General features: G+C 45.0%; 1 protein-coding gene across 1 annotated transcript; it reads right to left on the bottom strand.

Annotated features, from left to right (window-relative positions):
* Positions 1–239: 239 nt before the first annotated feature.
* Positions 240–18,616, bottom strand: LOC146975203 (protein NLRC3-like). The gene is made up of 5 exons (XM_085794707.1): positions 18,139–18,616; positions 16,187–17,984; positions 15,908–16,081; positions 976–1,022; positions 240–823 (listed from the first exon to the last, which is right to left on the bottom strand). Exons 1-5 carry the CDS (start codon positions 18,380–18,382, stop codon positions 255–257), a joined length of 2,832 nt encoding a protein of 943 aa, XP_085650833.1. The 5' UTR covers positions 18,383–18,616; the 3' UTR covers positions 240–254.
* Positions 18,617–19,416: the final 800 nt, after the last annotated feature.

Below are 19,416 nucleotides of genomic sequence, written 5' to 3'. Positions count from 1 at the left end.
TTACTTAAGTCGTTTTTTACACAGGTAATTTTACTTCTACTCAAGTAAAGAATCTGGGTACTTTTGCCATCTCTGGACCTGAAAAACAAGAAGAAGTTTACAAGAATCACTGAGAAGAGTTTAAAACATCAACTGGTTTAATCCATGAATGTGAAAACGTGAGTGAGAGACAGAGACAGAGACAGACATGTAGAGACTGAACTGTCTGTTCAACAGTGAGAAGGTTTCTGTGACAGGAGGAGACTCTGATGCACTCAACACAGACTCAACCAGGAACCAGGACAGATCCAGAACCCAGGATAGAGAGGTTGAGTGAAGGTGGTGTTGAAGGTGTAGAGGTGGATCAGTGAGTCAGAGGAGACTCTGTAGAAGGACAGAGAGCCAGCAGGACAGTCCACATACACTGCTACTCTGTTAGAGACAGAGGAGGAGGAGGAGGAGGAGGAGGAGGAGGAGGAGGAGGAGGAGGAGGAGGAGGTGATAGGTGTCTCTCTCTTATTGTGATAGACTGTGTAACCACCATCACCATAGCAGCTCAGACTCCAGGACTGATCGTTCCCTCCAAACCAACAGTCTCCACTGTCTCCTTTCCTTCTGATTCCTCTGTAACTCACTGATATTTCAACGTTTCCTCTCCTCTCGACCTCCCAGTAGCAGCGACCAGTCAGACCAGTTGAACACAGCAGCTGAGGAAACCAGTCAAATCTGTCTGGATGATCAGGATATGACTGATGCTCCTCCACACGTGTTGCCTTCCTGTTGTTGTCAGACAGTTTGATCTTTGTGTTCACTGTGTTTGTGTCGATTGTGAGTGGACAGGAATCTGATGGAGAGAACAAGACACAGCTGCAGTTATTGATCATGTGATCAGTTATTGACAGTTTGATGAAGACTCATGAGGTCAGTGATGTGACAGTGTGAAGATGGTTGAATGTGCTGCTTTGTTTCCATGAATCAAAGTAAAAACAGACTTACACTTCCTCAGACCTGGTGTCAACCATGGGACTCCAGCAGGCTCCACCCTGAAAGGAGGAGGGGGGTCAGAGCAGCACCTTCTCTGTCAGCATGTGTAGCTGGGTCAATCTTTACTTTGTTTTATTCATCTGATCATTCATTATACTCATTAGTTCTTTATTTTTATCATTCATTATGGTGAACATTCTCAAAACCTGCTCGATGCTAACACTATCTAAAACCAGTTAGAATTTCCTGCTTTGTTTTATATCACTTCTATTTCTAAGTTCCATCTTCACCTGTAGCAAGGGGGAGCGATATTGGGGTAACACACTAAGGGGGATGTGGGCGACGTCGGACCAAACTCCCGGCAAAACTCTGGCTGCTCTTGTTGTGGTAAGACGTGTTGTGAAGCTCTCACGTTGCTCTGTAAAATATGCACTTAAACTGTCATGTAATGCGGTTGAAACTGTGCGCTAAAGTAACGACAGCTTTTATTAATGTGTTGCCGTGTTTTTAATTGTGTTTTACGGTGAAAAAGCGGCTGTAGTTTGGGTTTAACGTGACGTCTGCCGTGTGTGTGTTTTGTGGCCTGTCGTAGGAGGCAGACTGTTTCTACCTGCAGCTGTGTGTTTCCTGACTCTGCCCCTGTGCTGCCTTTGCAGGTGCCTTTTGTCTGAAAAATGCTTTGAAATGTGATTTCTGAGATGTGTTTGTGGTAAATATATGAGAGTTGAGTCTGGTCAGAGCTGTAAAAACGTCACTAGAGCACACATTATTTCAGTTTTTATTATTGTCCTTGTGTGGAGGAAAAGTATGGAATATTTTTATTTGATCATTTCATGGTGATTTTTATTCTGTTTTTCTAATGATTATTATTTACAAGTGGGTTATAGACATATTAATTTCATGTGATTATTTTAGTTTCTATTCAGGAGAGTATCTTTTCTCTAAAATTATTATTACTATTTATTTATTCCTTTATATTTTATTGTGACATACAATACAGTAAAGAGCAGCAAAAGAGGAACAAACTCTGGCTGCTCTTGTTGTGGAGGCAGACTGTTTCTACCTGCAGCTGTGTGTTTCCTGACTCTGCCCCTGTGCTGCCTTTGCAGAATAAATGAACCAACTCAGATCCATGGTGTTGTCATCCTTCAGCCTATAAGCAACCATTTCACAACTGCTACACATGCACACATGGACATTACATGGCTCTCACACACACACTGTTTTATCACTGTGTTCACATGGAGGCTGGTATGTCTGGATGAACACTGAGCACAGAGAAGAAGGAGCTGGAGTCTTTATCTAGTGATGATACAGAGCAGGAGGAGACCAGGAGGAAACACTTCATCATGTCTTTTCTCCATGTCATGTCACTGCAGTGTGAGACACACACTTTCACTCTCTGACTCTCAAGCTGCACAAACACACGTCACAGCAAAGAAGATGAAGACACAACAGGTGGAGCTGACCAGCCCAGATATCCCACAATGCACCAGGAAAGAAGAAGAAGAGGAGAACATGTGTTTAGAAAATGCTCTATTTCTTCACCCACGTTCAATTTGACTGTAGATTAACTGTCATTCAACTACTGTTCTACTCTCTGTGCTTTGCTAGGGATGTCATAATATCATAATATGACATTAGGCTGCCTTAATAACAAGCCATGACATTTACTGCAGTATTGTAAACATGTCATGATATCAACATTTCAGGGTATTATAATAGCACAGGACAATAATTATTTCATTATCCACAAGTCAACAACAAGAACATTTGGTCAAAAATAAAATACTGTAGTTTATCTGCCTTTCTCATTCACCAGCCTCTCTCCCCTTCTCCCCCCCTCACCTGCCTGTCTGCCCCCCCCCCCTCACTCCCTCACCTCCTCCTTCTCCCTCTCTAACTTTAAACCTGCTTCTGTATCTGCCGTCACACAACACAACGGTAGTTTTTTTTTCATTAGTGTGAAAAGTTCAACGATGTCTGCGACATCTGCGCGGTCGGTCCGTGTGTGTGTCTCAGGTGCGTTACGTCTGACCCCAGCTCTCAGTAGAAGCTGGTCGGTCCGTGTGTGTGTCTCAGGTGCGTTACGTCTGACCCCAGCTCTCAGTAGAAGCTGGTCGGTCCGTGTGTGTGTCTCAGGTGCGTTACGTCTGACCCCAGCTCTCAGTAGAAGCTGCAGCGACTGTTGTTGTTGCTGCAGGTAGCGGGTTACATGCTGCCATTCCGACATTCTACTATTCAGACATACCACCATTCCGACAAGGCTTTAATTTCCATAAGGAAATGTGCGTTACTCCGAGCGGCGGTAAGGTGTATGTGTGTATGGTTTTTTTTTTTTTTTCATGTTTTAAGACATGTGTACAGATGTGATACAGTCAGTGGAAGCTTAATAATTAAACAAACACAAAGTCTCGCCATGTACAATCACACACTCCGATGTCAGTTTGTAACAATTTCCCTTACAATAAGGATATAAGGGGAACTGGCACAACTGCTGCAGGCGGATCTAGGCTCGCGCTACTGGTGCGTCCAGGGAAGAGTCTCTGTATTTCACTGAACTCAAAACGTGCCCATCACAGGCGGCATATAATAAACTATTACACACAGATCAACAGAACCCGAAAGCCCTCCCCCCCTCCCGCTGTCCATTAAGTCCGAGTGGGAATGAGTGTGTGTGTGGGTGCGCGAGCGCACTGTCACTGTCCGTGCCGGCGTGTATGCGGGGGTGCGCGAGCTCACAGTCAGTGTGTGTGTGTGTGTGTTGGTGCGTGGTGAGGGTGAGTGAGAGAGAGTTTGTTTGTCCTATTGTCCATACGGGAGAGACGCCGCAGCTCTGCCGAGGTGACCACCAGTCCTCTCCCTCGTCCCGCTTGGCTGAAAACGGGCTGTGAGGTGTCCAAACGGGCCGTTATGATCCACAGGGTAATCCACCGGGAAAAATAATCCACTATGCCGCCTCTCCTCCCCTCTCACCACGTCACTTCTCCATTTAAACCCTCGGTCCCACTAATGAACTTTTACGCATTACGCACACAACTTACAGCAAAAAAGAAACATTCATTCATTCATTAAAGGTCCGCACGTCCCCGTGCGCAAACCACAAGGATAATTGATCATTTCCTGGCCTAATACACAATGAAAAAAACCTGGGGAGCAAACCTGCAAATCAACTACCCCAGCTGGCCAGGCAAAACCCAGTGTATCACTACAAGTTGTTGCAACTTTTGGGAATTTACTCCTGGTAAAAAGGCTTACAAACATGGACCAGGACGGCTCCATAATACGCACAAAAATCCAAAGGAAACGAAAGGTCCATCCATCCATCCAAAAAAAAAAAATAGCAACAGCACAAAGTAGTCAAAATATGTGTTTTACGGCCCGGCCAGGCTACAGGAGAGATCAAAAATATGCAGGGGTCCAGGACCCCCATGAGAACCACTGATCCTGTTGAACGTACTGTAACCACTGTGATACAATAAAAAACAACATCACTGATCTGATTCACCGGCGTAGCGGTCCCTCTCTCCATTAACTCTCTAGCTCTCTCGACCACAGCTGCAAACTAAGTAGCACAGCGCCAATAATAATAATAATAATAATAATAATAATAATAATAATAATAATAATAATGCATTTTATAATCGAATGGGCAGGCAGGGAGGCGGTGATCATTATTAACCTACACAAATTGACCTTATGTCGGAATGGCGGGACGTTTCCAAAAAAGTAAAGTACCGCCATTCCGACAATGGAAACAAAAATTGTCGGAGTGGTGGGACGTTTTCAATTAATGGAAGTGCCGCCATTACGACAATTAGACGTCAATGTCGGAGTGGCGGTATGTCGGAATGACCCGCGGACACCCAGGTAGCGCTACACATCAACAACAACAGCTGCTTGTTAGTCAGCAGTGACATTGCAGCCACACACGCACCAAACAGTCGCTGACACGGTGACACGGACGTTCGCAAGCGCCGTCATTTATATGGTTAAATGTCGGCGTCGTGCGGTTCTGTCCTTTCACCCAAGCCTAAAGGTCTTTGTACACTGAGTCAGTTTTTTTCACATGCGTTTTTCGTATCCGTCATCCGACAAAAAACGTTACGCACAGGCTCCTTGCACACTGAGTCCGTTGCGTTTTATTCGCATGCGTTTTTATTTTGTGTTCCAAATTTCGGAGAGGGAGACAAAAATCGTCACGCAGTGATGCACTTTGTGGTTCTCTCACTTGTAGAGAAATGAAAGAGAAAATGTGTCTGAGAGGAGCCAGTAGAGGATCTGCTGCTTGTTAATGAGCAGCGGAACTATCATCATCACTTCAACTGGTTATTATAGGATGTCAGTGGTCCAGTTGGATAGATATTGATTATTAGCTCACACATTAAACAGAAGACGGACAATTTCCATGATCCTGAACAGCGGCTGGCGCACACACACACACAGACACACACACACACACACACACACACGTGAACAGCGGCTGGCGCACGCACACACACAGACACAGACAGTGACAGACACAGACACTCAGCGGTGATCCCCCCCCCCTCTCCCCCTCTCTCTCCCTCTCCAGCCTCGACACTCTGATGTGATTGGTCAAAAGACTTTTCACGGATGTGAAAAACGCATTAAATCGAACCTGTTCCGAAAAGTTTAATGACGGACGAAAGTTTGGGACTCGGTGTGTAAACATGATTGACACAACATGAGGTCAAATTTATTTTTTGACGTGCGGCAATTTAGGACAAAAAACGGACTCAGTGTGCAAAGACCTTAACTGAGGCTCAAAGCTCGGAGGAGGGCGGGTGGTTGAGTGAAAATGAAGCGTTCTGATTGGCCGAAAGCACTCCGCTTACGCACAGATCTGTGTGGCACCGGAGCACAGGGCTGGACTGGCCATCTGGCATACCGGGCAATGCCCGGTGGGCCGATGCACATATTTGGGCCGGCCCAGTACTGTCATAATAATAAAAAAAAAAGGATATAGTTTTTTATCGACCGCAACGGTATCTGAGACACTAAACGTGGGCCATTGGTTGATTTTCTTGAAGGACATTGGGCTAGTCCAATGAAATCTCTCAGCTCTCGTTGGCCCGCCCCTCCCCTCCCTCTTGATCATTTGTCTATGCCGGGGATCACCACCGCCCCCCCACCCCCCAGCAGCCACAGGTGCTGCTGCGCCGGGAGACGAGCGAGGAGGACCCGACGATGAGCGAGTGGAGGCAAGTAACATTAGCCTGGGGCTGGCTAGGCTACACTTTTGAGACATGTCCAAAACAAACGTTTTTACATTGAATGTGATAACTAACTGCATACTGGTGAATGCAGCTGCCGCTAATGCTAACGTAGCTCCTCAGGGATTGAAGCAGTTATTTTTCTAACATGTGACAACATATTAGCCCAGAGTTGAAGGAGTCATCCATCATATCTGAGACCTTCATCTTGACTTTGTGAGTTTATGCAACTTGTTTTGTCTCAGATCTAAAAAAAAAAAAAAAAAGAAAGAAAAAAAGGTTTGATTATGATTACCGGTATATCCTTGTTGAAGCATTAGAGATGATGATTTTAAATTCAAACATCTGCATATCTTTTAAGTTCAATTAACAGGAATGCAGTAGGCCTTAGGCCTCTTTTGAGACTTTTAAGTCATCCTTCATGACAGATAAATTTGTTCACTAGGTGTCACCACGTCACAAAAAGGCTACTTGGCTACATATACTTGTCAGTACAAAAATACTGAGTACAAGTTCTGTTTGCTGTTTCTTGCAGGTCACAAATTTGGTGAGAGTGGAGCTGGCTGTCTGCGGACGAGGAAGTAGGGCAATACATACTTGTGCACATACACATATGAGAATGCATATTCAGACCTGTAATTCTTAGACTTTTTTTCCCCAATTCTCTATGGTTTCATAATGACTGAGTCACCTTTTAATAAGTTCCAGCTCTAATGCTGCTACTGTCTGTAATATGTTTCTATTTAGATTATTTGTCAGGATATTTTGTTATTATTGTCCCTGTTTGTCCTTATCTCCCCCCCCCCCCCAATTGGTAGAGGTAGCGCCCACCTCTAGTCATGACATAATTTCTGTTGTGATTTGACACTATAATGAATAAAGATGTATTGATTGATCAATTTTAGTCCTTGAGTTCATAGCTACACGCTTTATTTGTTAACTGCTATCAAAGAATATGACTCTCCTTTGTAGTATGCGTTAGAGAAGACGCCGCAAGAATTGTGGACTTCTACGCTGTGTGATAATGTAGTGGGCTGGTCTGGACAGAAAATGCCCGGGCTGAATTTTTGTCCCAGTCCAGCCCTGCCGGAGCATGATCTTCAGTGACAACAAGACTGGTGACAACTTGATTGAAAATTAGCGAAATACGAGATCAAACAATATGCGTATTTTAGAACATAGAATCGTACAAGCGTACTAGGAGGTCAGAATGCGTGACAAGTACGTACATGTTGGCCGGTCTCGCAGGCAGCAGCTTCTCCTGCTCTCTCTCTCCACGCCGGTCAAACATCGACCCGTCTGGAGGCTGCTCGGTTTTCCACACACACGGGTCTGTCTCTACCGCTGTATGGATGTGTGTCTTGAGTGCAGACGCAACTGACAAATATTTATAGACGGACAAGCAAACTTAATCATCATTTATTTTATTTTGAAAATTGACCGGATTCTCTCGCCTTTTCTGTGCCCGACTTCCTGTCTGGTACGATCTGGTTCTATCCAGCTTGACGGCGCTCATATTTTTTTCATTCAGCCACTCAGCTGTTGTTTCAAGCCGCTACTGTCACATGATCAGCGACTAGTCGACGTCCAGCTCAAAACGTCATTGTGGAGCAGTAAAGTCGACTAGTCGACTAGTCTGTGCAAACCCTAGTGTGAACACAACTTGTGTTTGTCTGAAGAAAACTCCACAGGAAGCTGAAGAATGAGGCTGTGAGCAGGTTTCCACAGGAGCCACAGCAGCAGTGAGTGGATGAAGGAGCTCTAATAGAAACCATCTGATCACAGTGACAGGACGGATCAGGATCTCATGATCAATGACTCTGTTCTTCTCTTAGTGCAGCAGATTAGTGAGACAATCGTTCATTTTGGTATAAAAGCATGAAATTTGGTACACATACTCTCTAAGGGTCACTTTTTGGGAAAAAGATGTTGGCCATGCAAAAATTCAAAATGGCGGCCATTTTTTCAAGATGTTCTGTATTTAGTCTAGTAGGAAGAGGGGGGTATCATGTATCCCCTGAAAATATACTTCTAAACAGTGTTTCTAGATTAGAAAAAATGTGTAGAAAATGATGAGCTATGTCAAAAAGTTGTCAGAATGTCCCATGTATCATTTTTATGCAAATTAGTGCCGCCATTATTGAAAAAACCTAATTTCACTATATCTCAGCCAATATTGCAGATAACTGAACAAATAAGGTGTCTAGACCCATGTTTTGAGGGTCAGAGATCATAATAAAACTATTCATAAAGTGATCACATGTTGGTGGCATGCTAGTAAGCAAACTTAACCCTTTTACCAATTACAAAACGCCAATATTGGAGATACCAAATAAGGTGTCTAGACAGAGGTTGTTGTGTGTTTAACCAAGGTTTATTTGGATTAAACATCATAATAGAACTCTTCTTGATGTGACCACTCTTCCCTTTCCCATGCCAGATGAACAGTCAAGTAAATGGTTCTCCACTATGCATCACTCATCATCGTTTTCACTGAAATCATCAGAGTTAAACTCATCCTCTCCTTCCTCTTTTTCCTCCTCTTCCTGTCCATGCTCCCCATTGTCATGGGATGAACCAGTGAAGTTGGTAGGATAGGACCACAGGACCATCATCATAGGGTTTTGGTTTTTCCAGAATAGGTTTATCAGCTCGCTTGTACAAGGCGACACGGTAGTTCACACGTCAGCCATGTGGCTTCAGAGCAGAGTGTCATTGAGGAAGGCTAACCAGGTCAACCTTAGGGCGCATTCACACTGTCCTCCTTTGGTCCGCTTTAAACGGACCAGAGTTCGTTTGCTCGGATAGTCCGGTTCGTTTGGGCAGGTGTGAAAGCTCATACGAACTCTGGTGCGGATCAAACAAACGAACTCTGGTCCGCTTGAAAACGGGGGTCTCGGTCCGTTTGCAAGTGAACCCTGGTTCGGTTCGTATGCAGTGTGAAAGCTCAGCGGACTAAACACCATAGGCGGCCTTATATGTTTCAACCGTTATCATACACACACACAGGCCTACATCCACCACACACACAAACAGCTCTGTCCACCGTGCGGTCACACACTCGACCCCTGATCCGCTCTACAACCACTGATGCGCGTATCATGCCACACCGCGACTGTAGGTTAATCGCTCCTATTTAACAATAGGCAGGAAATATCAATAACAACGTAGGCTTACCTTTGAAAACGGCCCGCAAACTATCAATAGACCCTCGTTTTCCTTCTCCCAGTATTATTCCTTTTCTCTTAGCGTTTCTAATGTCCTTTTGTTTTTCCTGCTTTCCTCCTGACGTGCGCCCATTTGCGTAATGATTGACGTCTGTCAATCACTTTCCTCCTCTTTTCTTTTTTTCCTCGGGTTAAAATGCCTCCAAACAGGCGATCTATGAGTATGTCCTAACTTAACAGAGAAATAAAACACAGCGAGAGCACAACTAAAATGTGATATTATTCGCAGCTTATTTACAGATTTTAATAATGGAGGAGACAGCTGTCTGTCTGCTGCTCCAGCACCGCAGCAGCACCTGTAGACGTCTGTCTGTCTGTCCGCATGTCTCGTCCTTTCCTTGTCCGTGGTGCTGAAATAACGCGGAGCACTTTGCTCTCATTACTTTTGTTGCCAATTTAAATTCAGAATATTGTTAAAGCCTGTAGTTTGTCTGAAAATGTAGGCTACATAATGATTTTGCTTTTTGATGAAAACCAACTTCAGTCCTCGTTTTTTCTGCTAAGTCCTGGTTTCTTGCCCTGATAGTGATTTTAACACTTACTGTGTTGTGCGTACCTGGGATGCATAGCGCGTTTACTGCGTCCTTTCAGGGTTTAAAGCATCAGCGACACATGGGCACATAGCTGGCAAATAATTTGATGTTTAACAGGGTATAGGGCCTCATATGAAATATTGAAACGGGCCCCCAGCTGTCTAAGGCCGCCACTGCTAAACACATACGTAATGCATAGGTTATTTTATTGTTAGGTTACATATCTTGTCCGCCGTCTGTGTAGCAACAACGCCAACAACTCGACATCTCTCACCAGTCTCCGTCTTTTCCTCTGGTACCGTTTCTCCGTCCTCAGTGCAGTAGTAAGAGCGAAATGCGCTCTGCTTCGCTGCCTTACATGGTGGTCGTACAGCACGGCTTGCTGAGCCAAGTGCAATTGGTACATAAAAAAAAGAAACAACATCCCCCAAACAGCCAACTTCACATGCTGCTCCATGTTTACTGTTACCCAGCAGGTCTGTCAGTCGCGAGCGGAGTGACGTCGACTTTTGACGCTCAGAAAGTTTGGTGCGCTTGGGGCGCAAGTTTGGTGCGGTTCAGAAGTTGCAGTGTGAACGCGGAACCGAACCAAGTGATAATGCAACAATGTTGCAACTTTCAGCCCCCCAAGCGAACTCGAGTCCACTTGGTTAGGTGTGAAAGCAACCTTAGACTTGCAAGTGAGTTTCTTGTCCTCCCCCACCATGTTACGTAGCAACTTGGCACGGAAAACATCCACTGATGCTCCAACTGCCTCAGCATCTCAGGCTTGACACTCTAGCAGTCACTGAGTTGACTGAATACGTGAAACCTGGGATTCTTCTTCAAGGGCCCAACTTCCTTCTCCCTTTGATGGCACTGGTACAGTCTTCTCCACTGAACACATAGAACCCAAGAAGAGTGACGCGGTTGTCTTCTTCCAGGGATTCTGCAATACTACTACTGCCTGGCTTCCGGTGCATCTGTCCCCACTGATGTTGAGATGGACGTGTTACAGTACGAGCAGAAGCTGTGGGCAAAGCTGCTAAAGCTGACTTCATCAGACCCCTACAGTGTGAAGATCTAGGGAGCTTCTTTAACCCAACACCAACAACTTCTCAACATCTCTGAGCTTGCAGAATCCCTGGGAGAAGACAACCGCACCACTCTTCTTGGGTTCTATGTGTTCAGTGGAGAAGACTGTACCAGTGCTATCAAAGGGAGAAGGAAGTTGGGCCCTTGAAGAAGAATCCCAGGTTTCACGTATTCAGTCAACTCTGCTAGAGTGTCAAGCCTGAGATGCTGAGGCAGTTGGAGCAATTCACCTGTCTGATGTCTGGACAGAGTTGTGAGTCTTCAGTGGATGTTTTCCGTGCCAAGTTGCAACGTAACATGGTGGGGGAGGACAGGAAACTCACTTGCAAGTCTAAGGTTGACCTGGCTCGCCTTCCTCCGTGACACTCTGCTCTGAAGCCACATGCCTGACGTGTGAACTACCGTGTCGCCTTGTACAAGCGAGCTGATGAACCTATTCTGGAAAAACCAAAACCCTATGATGATGGTCCTGTGGTCCTATCCTACCAACTTCACTGGTTCATCCCATGACAATGGGGAGCATGGACAGGAAGAGGAGGAGAAAGAGGAAGGAGAGGATGAGTTTAACTCTGATGATTTCAGTGAAAACGATGATGAGTGATGCACAGTGGAGAACCATTTACTTGACTGTTCATCTGGCATGGGAAAGAGAAGAGTGGTCACATCAAGAAGAGTTCTATTATGATGTTTGATCCAAATAAACCTTGGTTAAACACACAACAACCTCTGTCTAGACACCTTATTTGGTATCTCCAATATTGGCGTTTTGTAATTGGTAAAAGGGTTAGGTTTGCTTACTAGCATGCCACCAACATGTGATCACTTTATGAATAGTTTTATTATGATCTCTGACCCTCAAAACATGGGTCTAGACACCTTATTTGTTCAGTTATCTGCAATATTGGCTGAGATATAGTGAAATTAGGTTTTTTCAATAATGGCGGCACTAATTTGCATAAAAATGATACATGGGACATTCTGACAACTTTTTGACATAGCTCATCATTTTCTACACATTTTTTCTAATCTAGAAACACTGTTTAGAAGTATATTTTCAGGGGATACATGATACCCCCCTCTTCCTACTAGACTAAATACAGAACATCTTGAAAAAATGGCCGCCATTTTGAATTTTTGCATGGCCAACATCTTTTTCCCAAAAAGTGACCCTTAGAGAGTATGTGTACCAAATTTCATGCTTTTATACCAAAATGAACGATTCTCTTGAAATATGCAATTAATCTGCTGCACTATCTGGTCTTCACACAGATCAGCTGCAACACACTGACTCACTGAGATCAGTCACATCATGTGGAATAAAGCAGCCGTCCTCAGGACCAGTCCTGAGCTCCATCAAACCTGTCCACACATTTTGACTGGACTTGAAGTCAGAGTCCAGAGGAAGCAGAGAAACTGTAGAGCAGAGAGAAGCAGGCTCAGCTCAGAGCACATGGACTCAGACAGGAAGTGAAGCTCCAGCTGCTGGAGACTTTCATTAAGGAGCCACTTTGTGGCTTCATCTGATCTGGAGTCAGCACACACACAGTCTGAAAACAGCTGTTTGATCACACACACATTCAGCCACAAACACTGATTATTACACTGTTCACTACACTCACTTTCTTCTGATTGACAGCTCCAGGCCTCTGGACAGTGAGGACATCTGGATGTCACACTGTGATTGACTGTCTCCTCAACACAACAACACATCTCATCAAGACAAGACCAGGATCTCAGAGAGACTGAGCTGATTATTGATCATCAATATCTGACCAGACAGAGACCTGATGGTGCCGCCTGGTTTCTGTCTCTTATTTCCTCCTTGGTTGGAGACGCTGGGAGACGAATGTCTCTGAGCAGTGGACATGCTTTGATTCTTGTTGCTGTGTTGTTATTAGTGTGTCCACACTCAACAGGTGTCTACAGTCTCTGGGACTGTTCAGGTCAAACACTCTGTTGGTTCAGGAGCAGTTCAACCAGCTGCAGCTGAAATGTTTCCTGATACACTCTGAAATAAAGTCTGATCCAAACATCTGGAGAGACTCAGAGCACAGCTGCCAACAGCTGCTTTCATCACTGACATCTCTTCTCCTGAATATGACACAGTGAGTCATGATGAGACACTGAAGTCATTTTTTAATTTTTTTTTTTTTAATTTAACCTTTATTTAACCAGGAATAATCCCATTGAGATTCAGAATCTCTTTTGCAAGGGGGTCCTGGCCAAGAAAGCAGCACAGTACATCCACATCAACAAAACAAACATAAAAACAGCTAAAACAGTAACAGCAAATCACATCAACACATTATAATCACCAGCTGCGTTCGGTGAGAGAACATGTGCATTCAGTAGTCAAATAGTCCTTGATCCTAGCTTTAAAATCTTCCATACTTGGGAGATAATCCAATTTCATCATGAGGAGAAACTCCTGACCCCAGTAGTTCATCACTGTGACTGATGAAAGCTGCACAGCTCATGTTTGAAACACACACATTTTGGCTTCAGTATAAACTGTGTTGGGACGAGTCAGACTGAGACAGAGGACGTCAGTGGAGTGGGCGGAGCTTCACTGTGACCTACACCACCTCTGGATATGGTCTGAGTGATGGGATCTGATGTCATCAATGCATGGATCACCTGAGACACATACCAGCCTCATTTATCATTGTGGATACACGTTTACACGCTCTTTCCCCCGTTTTGTGCGTACGCACTTTTCTCCGCCTAATTTGGGATCTCTCAAACCAAAACCTGTCGGGAGAAAGCGCTGAAATTTACGACCAGTCAGACCATGGCGTACCATGATTTACACGCTTTTTGAAGAACAGGAGGAATTGGCGACGCCGCTGCTGAGTCAGAGAACTGCAGTGAGGAAGAGAAGAGCGCAGAGTAGCCGTAGTGGTGGTGATGATGACCCCCTCTCAGAGATGTTCACAAGTCTTTTTTTGCAAGTCCAAGTCAAGTCTCAAGTCTTTGGTCACGAGTCCAAGTCAAGTCTCAAGTCTTTGAGGGGTGAGACTTCATCAAGTCTCAAGTCTTTGGTCACGAGTCCAAGTCAAGTCTCAAGTCTCTAAATAATAAAAGTCTCCTGTCTCTTCTGGTTGTAATGACCCTTCTATCATCTGCTGCTATCCGGTCTATTAAGAATACTGCACAGATATATCTAAGAGATTCAAAGCATTTACTGTAGGTTAGTATCACTCCTTTATCTATTAGCATACAGTATTGATTAGTTGTTTATTATATGATCACTTTAAACAGGATATTGCAATGCAATATGAAGAAAACACACAATGGAAGCTTTCCTTTAAAGGAAACTGTATTCTGAGTCAAGAAAGAATCAAGGCTGCTCTGCCCCTCTGCACTGGCCTTTTCTCTTTGTTTTGCTTTGTTGAATTCAGAAAACCCAGATGAACAACATGGAACATGATTTAGGCTGTTAATTATAGGTCATTAAATCTGGATGGTACCTATAGCTCACATCTTTATGTGCAGCAAAACCTTTCTGGAACCGCATGTTTCTGAGAGAAGAACTGGTTGTTATTATTTTTTTAATTAGCTCCGTCAACTCATGGGGGCCTGTTGACACGTCCAGACTTCCATACGGGCCTTCAGTCATATTTCGCAGCAAAAACATTAATAAACAGGAGGATTTAGCCTACAGTAGCCTGATATGTGCCAGTTTTGCAGCAGCTAGTCCCCGTGAAGGAAGGTCTGACAACAAATGGACATTGTGCCTCACATTACGGACGGTGCCGCTATTAAAAAAAAAAAAAAAAAAAAAAGCCGGTTCACAGTCACCTGCAGCAGCTGCAGGTGACTGTGAACCGGCTTTTTTTTTTTTTTTTTTAATAGCGGCACCGTCCGTAATGTGAGGAACAGCAGCCCTGACGAGTCGATCACCGAGTGCACCGGAGTTCCGCAGCTCAATCAACAATTACCTCATGGAAATACAATCAGAGTTTTTTTTATTTTTTATCTTGCATATCACTTTATAACTATTATTATCGAGTGCTGGCCACGATATAGGCGCAAATGAGCATTTTTAAATTTACGTTTTTTGCCGGTGCACTCGGTGATCGACTCGTCAGGGCTTCCTCACCAACGAGCGGCTCCCGGAGGAGAAGTAGGTGAGTTGAGTTGCATCTCCTTGCTAAAGAAAACAGGCAAAGCTAGCAGATGTTTGACAACTCGTACTACGTGCTGGGACCCTGTGTGTACTATTGATGACATTTGGTGCAGTTCTGAGCATTATTTTGGGCAAATGGTGGCGTTTTGGTTGCGGTCAGACAGTGGATCCGGAGAGCGCCGTGTGTGGCGATATTGCGGTATTTGCTGAAGTTGGTGGATCTCGTGAATGTAGCGGTCGGGCAAATTGATCTCTCGAGGGGGGGTCTAACTCGGTGTTACAGTGTGTTTGACCATGGTTTACACTTACGCCGGAATTTCGCTTTAAGGTGTACGCCATATGTCAAGATTTAGTAGAACTTTTACACCCTGTTTGATAAATGAGGCCCCTGGTGTGACCAGGTGTGAACGGTGCCATAGAAAATGTTCCAGCTCCTCCTCTATCAGACAGTGTGTGTGGCTGCAGCAGCCTCTCCATACCTGAGAGAGTCCAGTCTCCAGTCTGGATCCTCCAGTCCAACAGACAGCAGCTTCACTCCTGAGGCTCCTGGATGGTTGTAGCTCAGGTCCAACTCTCTCAGATGGGAGGGGTTGGAGCTCAGAGCTGAGGCCAGAGAAGCACTGCCTACCTCTGTGACCAGACATCCTGACAGACTGAACACACACAACAACACACAGGAACCCTCTGTCAACACCTGCTTCTGTGGTCAAGTGGCATCAGATAAACAGCTGGATGGATCCTCACCTGAGAGTCTCCAGTCTACAGTGTGGACTCTCCAGTCCACCAGACAGCAGCTTCACCCCTGAATCCTGCAGGTTGTTGTTACTCAGGTCCAGGTGTCTCAGACTAGAGGACTGGGAGCTGAGGACGGAGGACAGAGCTTCACAGCTTCTCTCTGAGAGGTTACAGCCACTCAGTCTGAAGAAATGATCATGAGGAATTAAAGAAGAAAGGAATTGAATATCTGTCCTGTTGAAGGGTTTTTATATAATGATTAATAAATCCATCTATCCCTACACTTACAGAGCTTTGTTGGAGGCTTTGACCACTGGCAGCAGCCTCAGAAGAGCCTCCTCTGAAGCAGAGTATTTCATCAGGTCAAACTCGTCCAGATCTTCTTCTGATGACAGTAAGATGAAGACCAGAGCCGACCATTGAGCAGGAGACAGTTTGTCTGTGGAGAGACGTCCTGAACTCAGGGACTGTTGGATCTCCTCCACTAGAGAACGATCATTCAGTTCATTCAGACAGTGGAACAATTTGATGCTTTTCTCTGCAGAGGGAGTCTCTTCAATCTTCTTCTTGATGTACTTGACTGTTTTCTGATTGGACCGTGAGTCACTTCTTGTCTTTGTCATCAGACCTCGTAGGAGATTCTGATTAGTCCTCAGTGAAAGACCCAGGAGGAAGCGGAGAAACAAGTCCAGGTGTCCATTTGGACTCTGTAAGGCCTCGTCCACAGCGCTCTGGTAGAAAGATGTTGATTTGTCTCCAAACACTTGAGACCACCGGGAGGTTGTTTGTTGTTGTGACATCAGGTTGAGTCCAGAGTTGATGAAGGTCAGATGGACATGAAGAGCAGCCAGAAACTCCTGAACACTCAGATGGACGAAGCAGAACACCTTGTCCTGGTACAGGCCTCTCTCCTCTTTAAAGATCTGTGTGAACACTCCTGAGTACACTGAGGCTGCTCTGATATCGATGCCACACTCTGTCAGGTCTGATTCATAGAAGATCAGGTTTCCTTTCTGCAGCTGCTCAAAAGCCAGTTTTCCCAGAGTCTCAATCATCTTCCTGCTCTCTGGACTCCAGTGTGGATCTGTCTCAGCTCCTCCATCATACTTGACCTTCTTCAGTTTTAGATGAACCACCAGGAAGTGGATGTACATCTCAGTCAGGGTCTTGGGCAGCTCTCCTCCCTCTCTGGTCTTCAACAGCTCCTCCAGAACTGTAGCAGTGATCCAGCAGAAGACTGGGATGTGGCACATGATGTGGAGGCTTCGTGAAGTCTTGATGTGGGAGATGATCTCTCTGGCCTGCTCCTCATCTCTGAACCTCTTCCTGAAGTACTCCTCCTTATGTGGGTCAGTGAACCCTCTGACCTCTGTCACCATGTCAACACACTGAGGAGGGATCTGATTGGCCGCTGCAGGTCGTGTGGTTATCCAGAGGCGAGCAGAGGGAAGCAGGTCCCCCCTGATGAGGTTGGTCAGCAGCACGTTGACTGAGGTGGACTCTGTCACATCAGTCAGGATCTCAGTGTTGTGGAAGTCCAGAGGAAGTCGACACTCGTCCAGACCGTCAAAGATGAAGACGACCTGGAACTGATCAAAGCTGCAGATTCCTGCTTCTTTGGTTTCAGAGAAGAAGTGATGAACAAGTTCCACCAAGCTGAACTTTTTCTCTTTCAGCACATTCAGCTCTCTGAAGGTGAAGGGAAATGTGAAGTGTATGTCCTGGTTGTCTTTGTCTTCAGCCCAGTCCAGAGTGAACTTCTGTGTTAAGACTGTTTTCCCAATGCCAGCCACTCCCTTTGTCATCACTCTTCTGATTGGTCGGTCTCTTCCAGGTGGGGCTTTAAAGATGTCTTCTTGTCTGATGGTTGTTTCTGGTCTGTGTGGTTTCCTGGACGCTGTTTCAATCTGTCTGACCTCATGTTCATCATTGACCTCTCCAGCCCCTCCCTCTGTGATGTAGAGCTCTGTGTAGATCTGGTTCAGAAGGGTTGGGTTTCCTGCTTTAGCGATGCCCTCAAACACACACTGGAACTTCTTCTTCAGGGCAGATTTGAGTTTACGTCCAGAAACTGCAGCAGCATGTCCTGAATAAACAAAAACACAATAAAATTCATGAAGGAAATATAACATTTTAATTCCTCTAAATAACAACTATATGAACATGTTTCCCTCCATGTGTTGATGTCAGTGAACGTCTCATTTGTCCATCATGTTGAGTCTTTAGAGAAATCCTCTTACTGCTCTGCAGACGCTCAGCCAGCTCCTCCTGCTTCATCCTCCTCAGGAAGTTCACTGTGATCTTCACTAATGCCTCTCTGATGCTCCTCCTCTGCTCTTCATCCTCCTCATCCTCCCTCTGACTCCCTGAGCATTCTGGGTAATCTGGACTCAGAGCCTTGTGGATCTTCTTCAGCTCGTTCTTGACAAAAGTGACCATGTTCTCCTCCAGCAGCTGGAACAGAAACTCTATGAGTGACAGCATCAAACTAAAACCATGGAGCCAAACATCAGATCCATGTTGGACAGACTGACAATCCACTGGTGTCAAAGTGCAGCATGGAGATGATGGTGAACACAACAGATGTAACAGCAGCTGTTGGACATGTCCTCACCATAAATATGGAGTCCAGGTGTGTTTGATGCTGCTGGGCAGACTGACCACTGGGAACCTCTGAGCTCTCCTGGTCCACTCTGTGGAGGAATCAGTGTCAAGTCAACATCAGGACAGAGAGATAATACAAGATGGACTTTATATGTCCCCTGAGGACGTTCACAACAGACACAGACACTTTGGTTTCAGACCTGGTCCAACAACACGTCGTACAAACTGGTTCTTTTCTACAATAACCTGAGTCTGACTGTCAGTTACAGCTTACATCTGATCAGCTGATCCACGTCCTCCTTTAAAGTTAATGTACCCTCCTTTTGAGTGGTCGCTCTTTAAAGACAGACAGCTGGGTTCAGGAGAGTCTGGTCTCTGCTGCTGGATCCTGAAACAACAACACAACTCATGTTTAACAGTTTTAGGTTTTCAACAGAATGTTTTTTAACATTGTGTTTTTCCAAAGAAACTTGTTTTTAAGATTTTCATCAAGTGCTGCACATCTTCAGTCTGAGCAAACTATTTAATAGGGGATTATATCCCATAATTAAATAACAATCCTTGATTTGTTTCTACTTTACTGTAGATAAAAGCTGTAAACTATGATGAAGATTTCTTTTACATTAGAAAATGTAATTTATCTGTGTGTTTTGTTCTGTAGATGAGTTGAAGTTTCTAGTTTCTTCATGCATTTTGCTTGTTCTCTCTCTCAGTATTTGTGGACATTTGTTGGTCTGCTCCTGTAAAAAGCAGCTGCTGAGATTCTGCTTCAGCTCCTGTAACTGATGTGATCCTCTGTCTCTGCTCTCTGTGTCTGACGTCACTCTGAACTCACTAGTAATCACTGATCGGCCCCTCGCCCTGTTGCACACCTCAAAGCTGCCACCAGGAGGCGACTTGATGCAGCCAACATC

Source organism: Trachurus japonicus, chromosome 13, assembly GCF_045865225.1.
Source record: "Trachurus japonicus isolate A0001 chromosome 13, Traja_1.0".
In the NCBI taxonomy this organism is placed as follows: Eukaryota; Metazoa; Chordata; class Actinopteri; order Carangiformes; family Carangidae; genus Trachurus; species Trachurus japonicus.
The sequence above is the reverse complement of the archived record's forward strand: the minus strand, read 5'-3'. Positions and strand labels throughout refer to the sequence as shown.

Excerpts from the sequence above, each read along its gene's own strand:
- LOC146975203 (XM_085794707.1), bottom strand. The coding sequence starts at position 18,382 with ATGCTGTCACTCATAGAGTTTCTGTTCCAGCTGCTGGAGGAGAACATG. Across the intron at positions 17,985-18,138 it reads GGCTGAGCGTCTGCAGAGCA|GACATGCTGCTGCAGTTTCT; the intron begins GTAAGAGGATTT and ends TTGTTTATTCAG. Across the intron at positions 16,082-16,186 it reads AAAGCCTCCAACAAAGCTCT|ACTGAGTGGCTGTAACCTCT; the intron begins GTAAGTGTAGGG and ends TCATTTCTTCAG.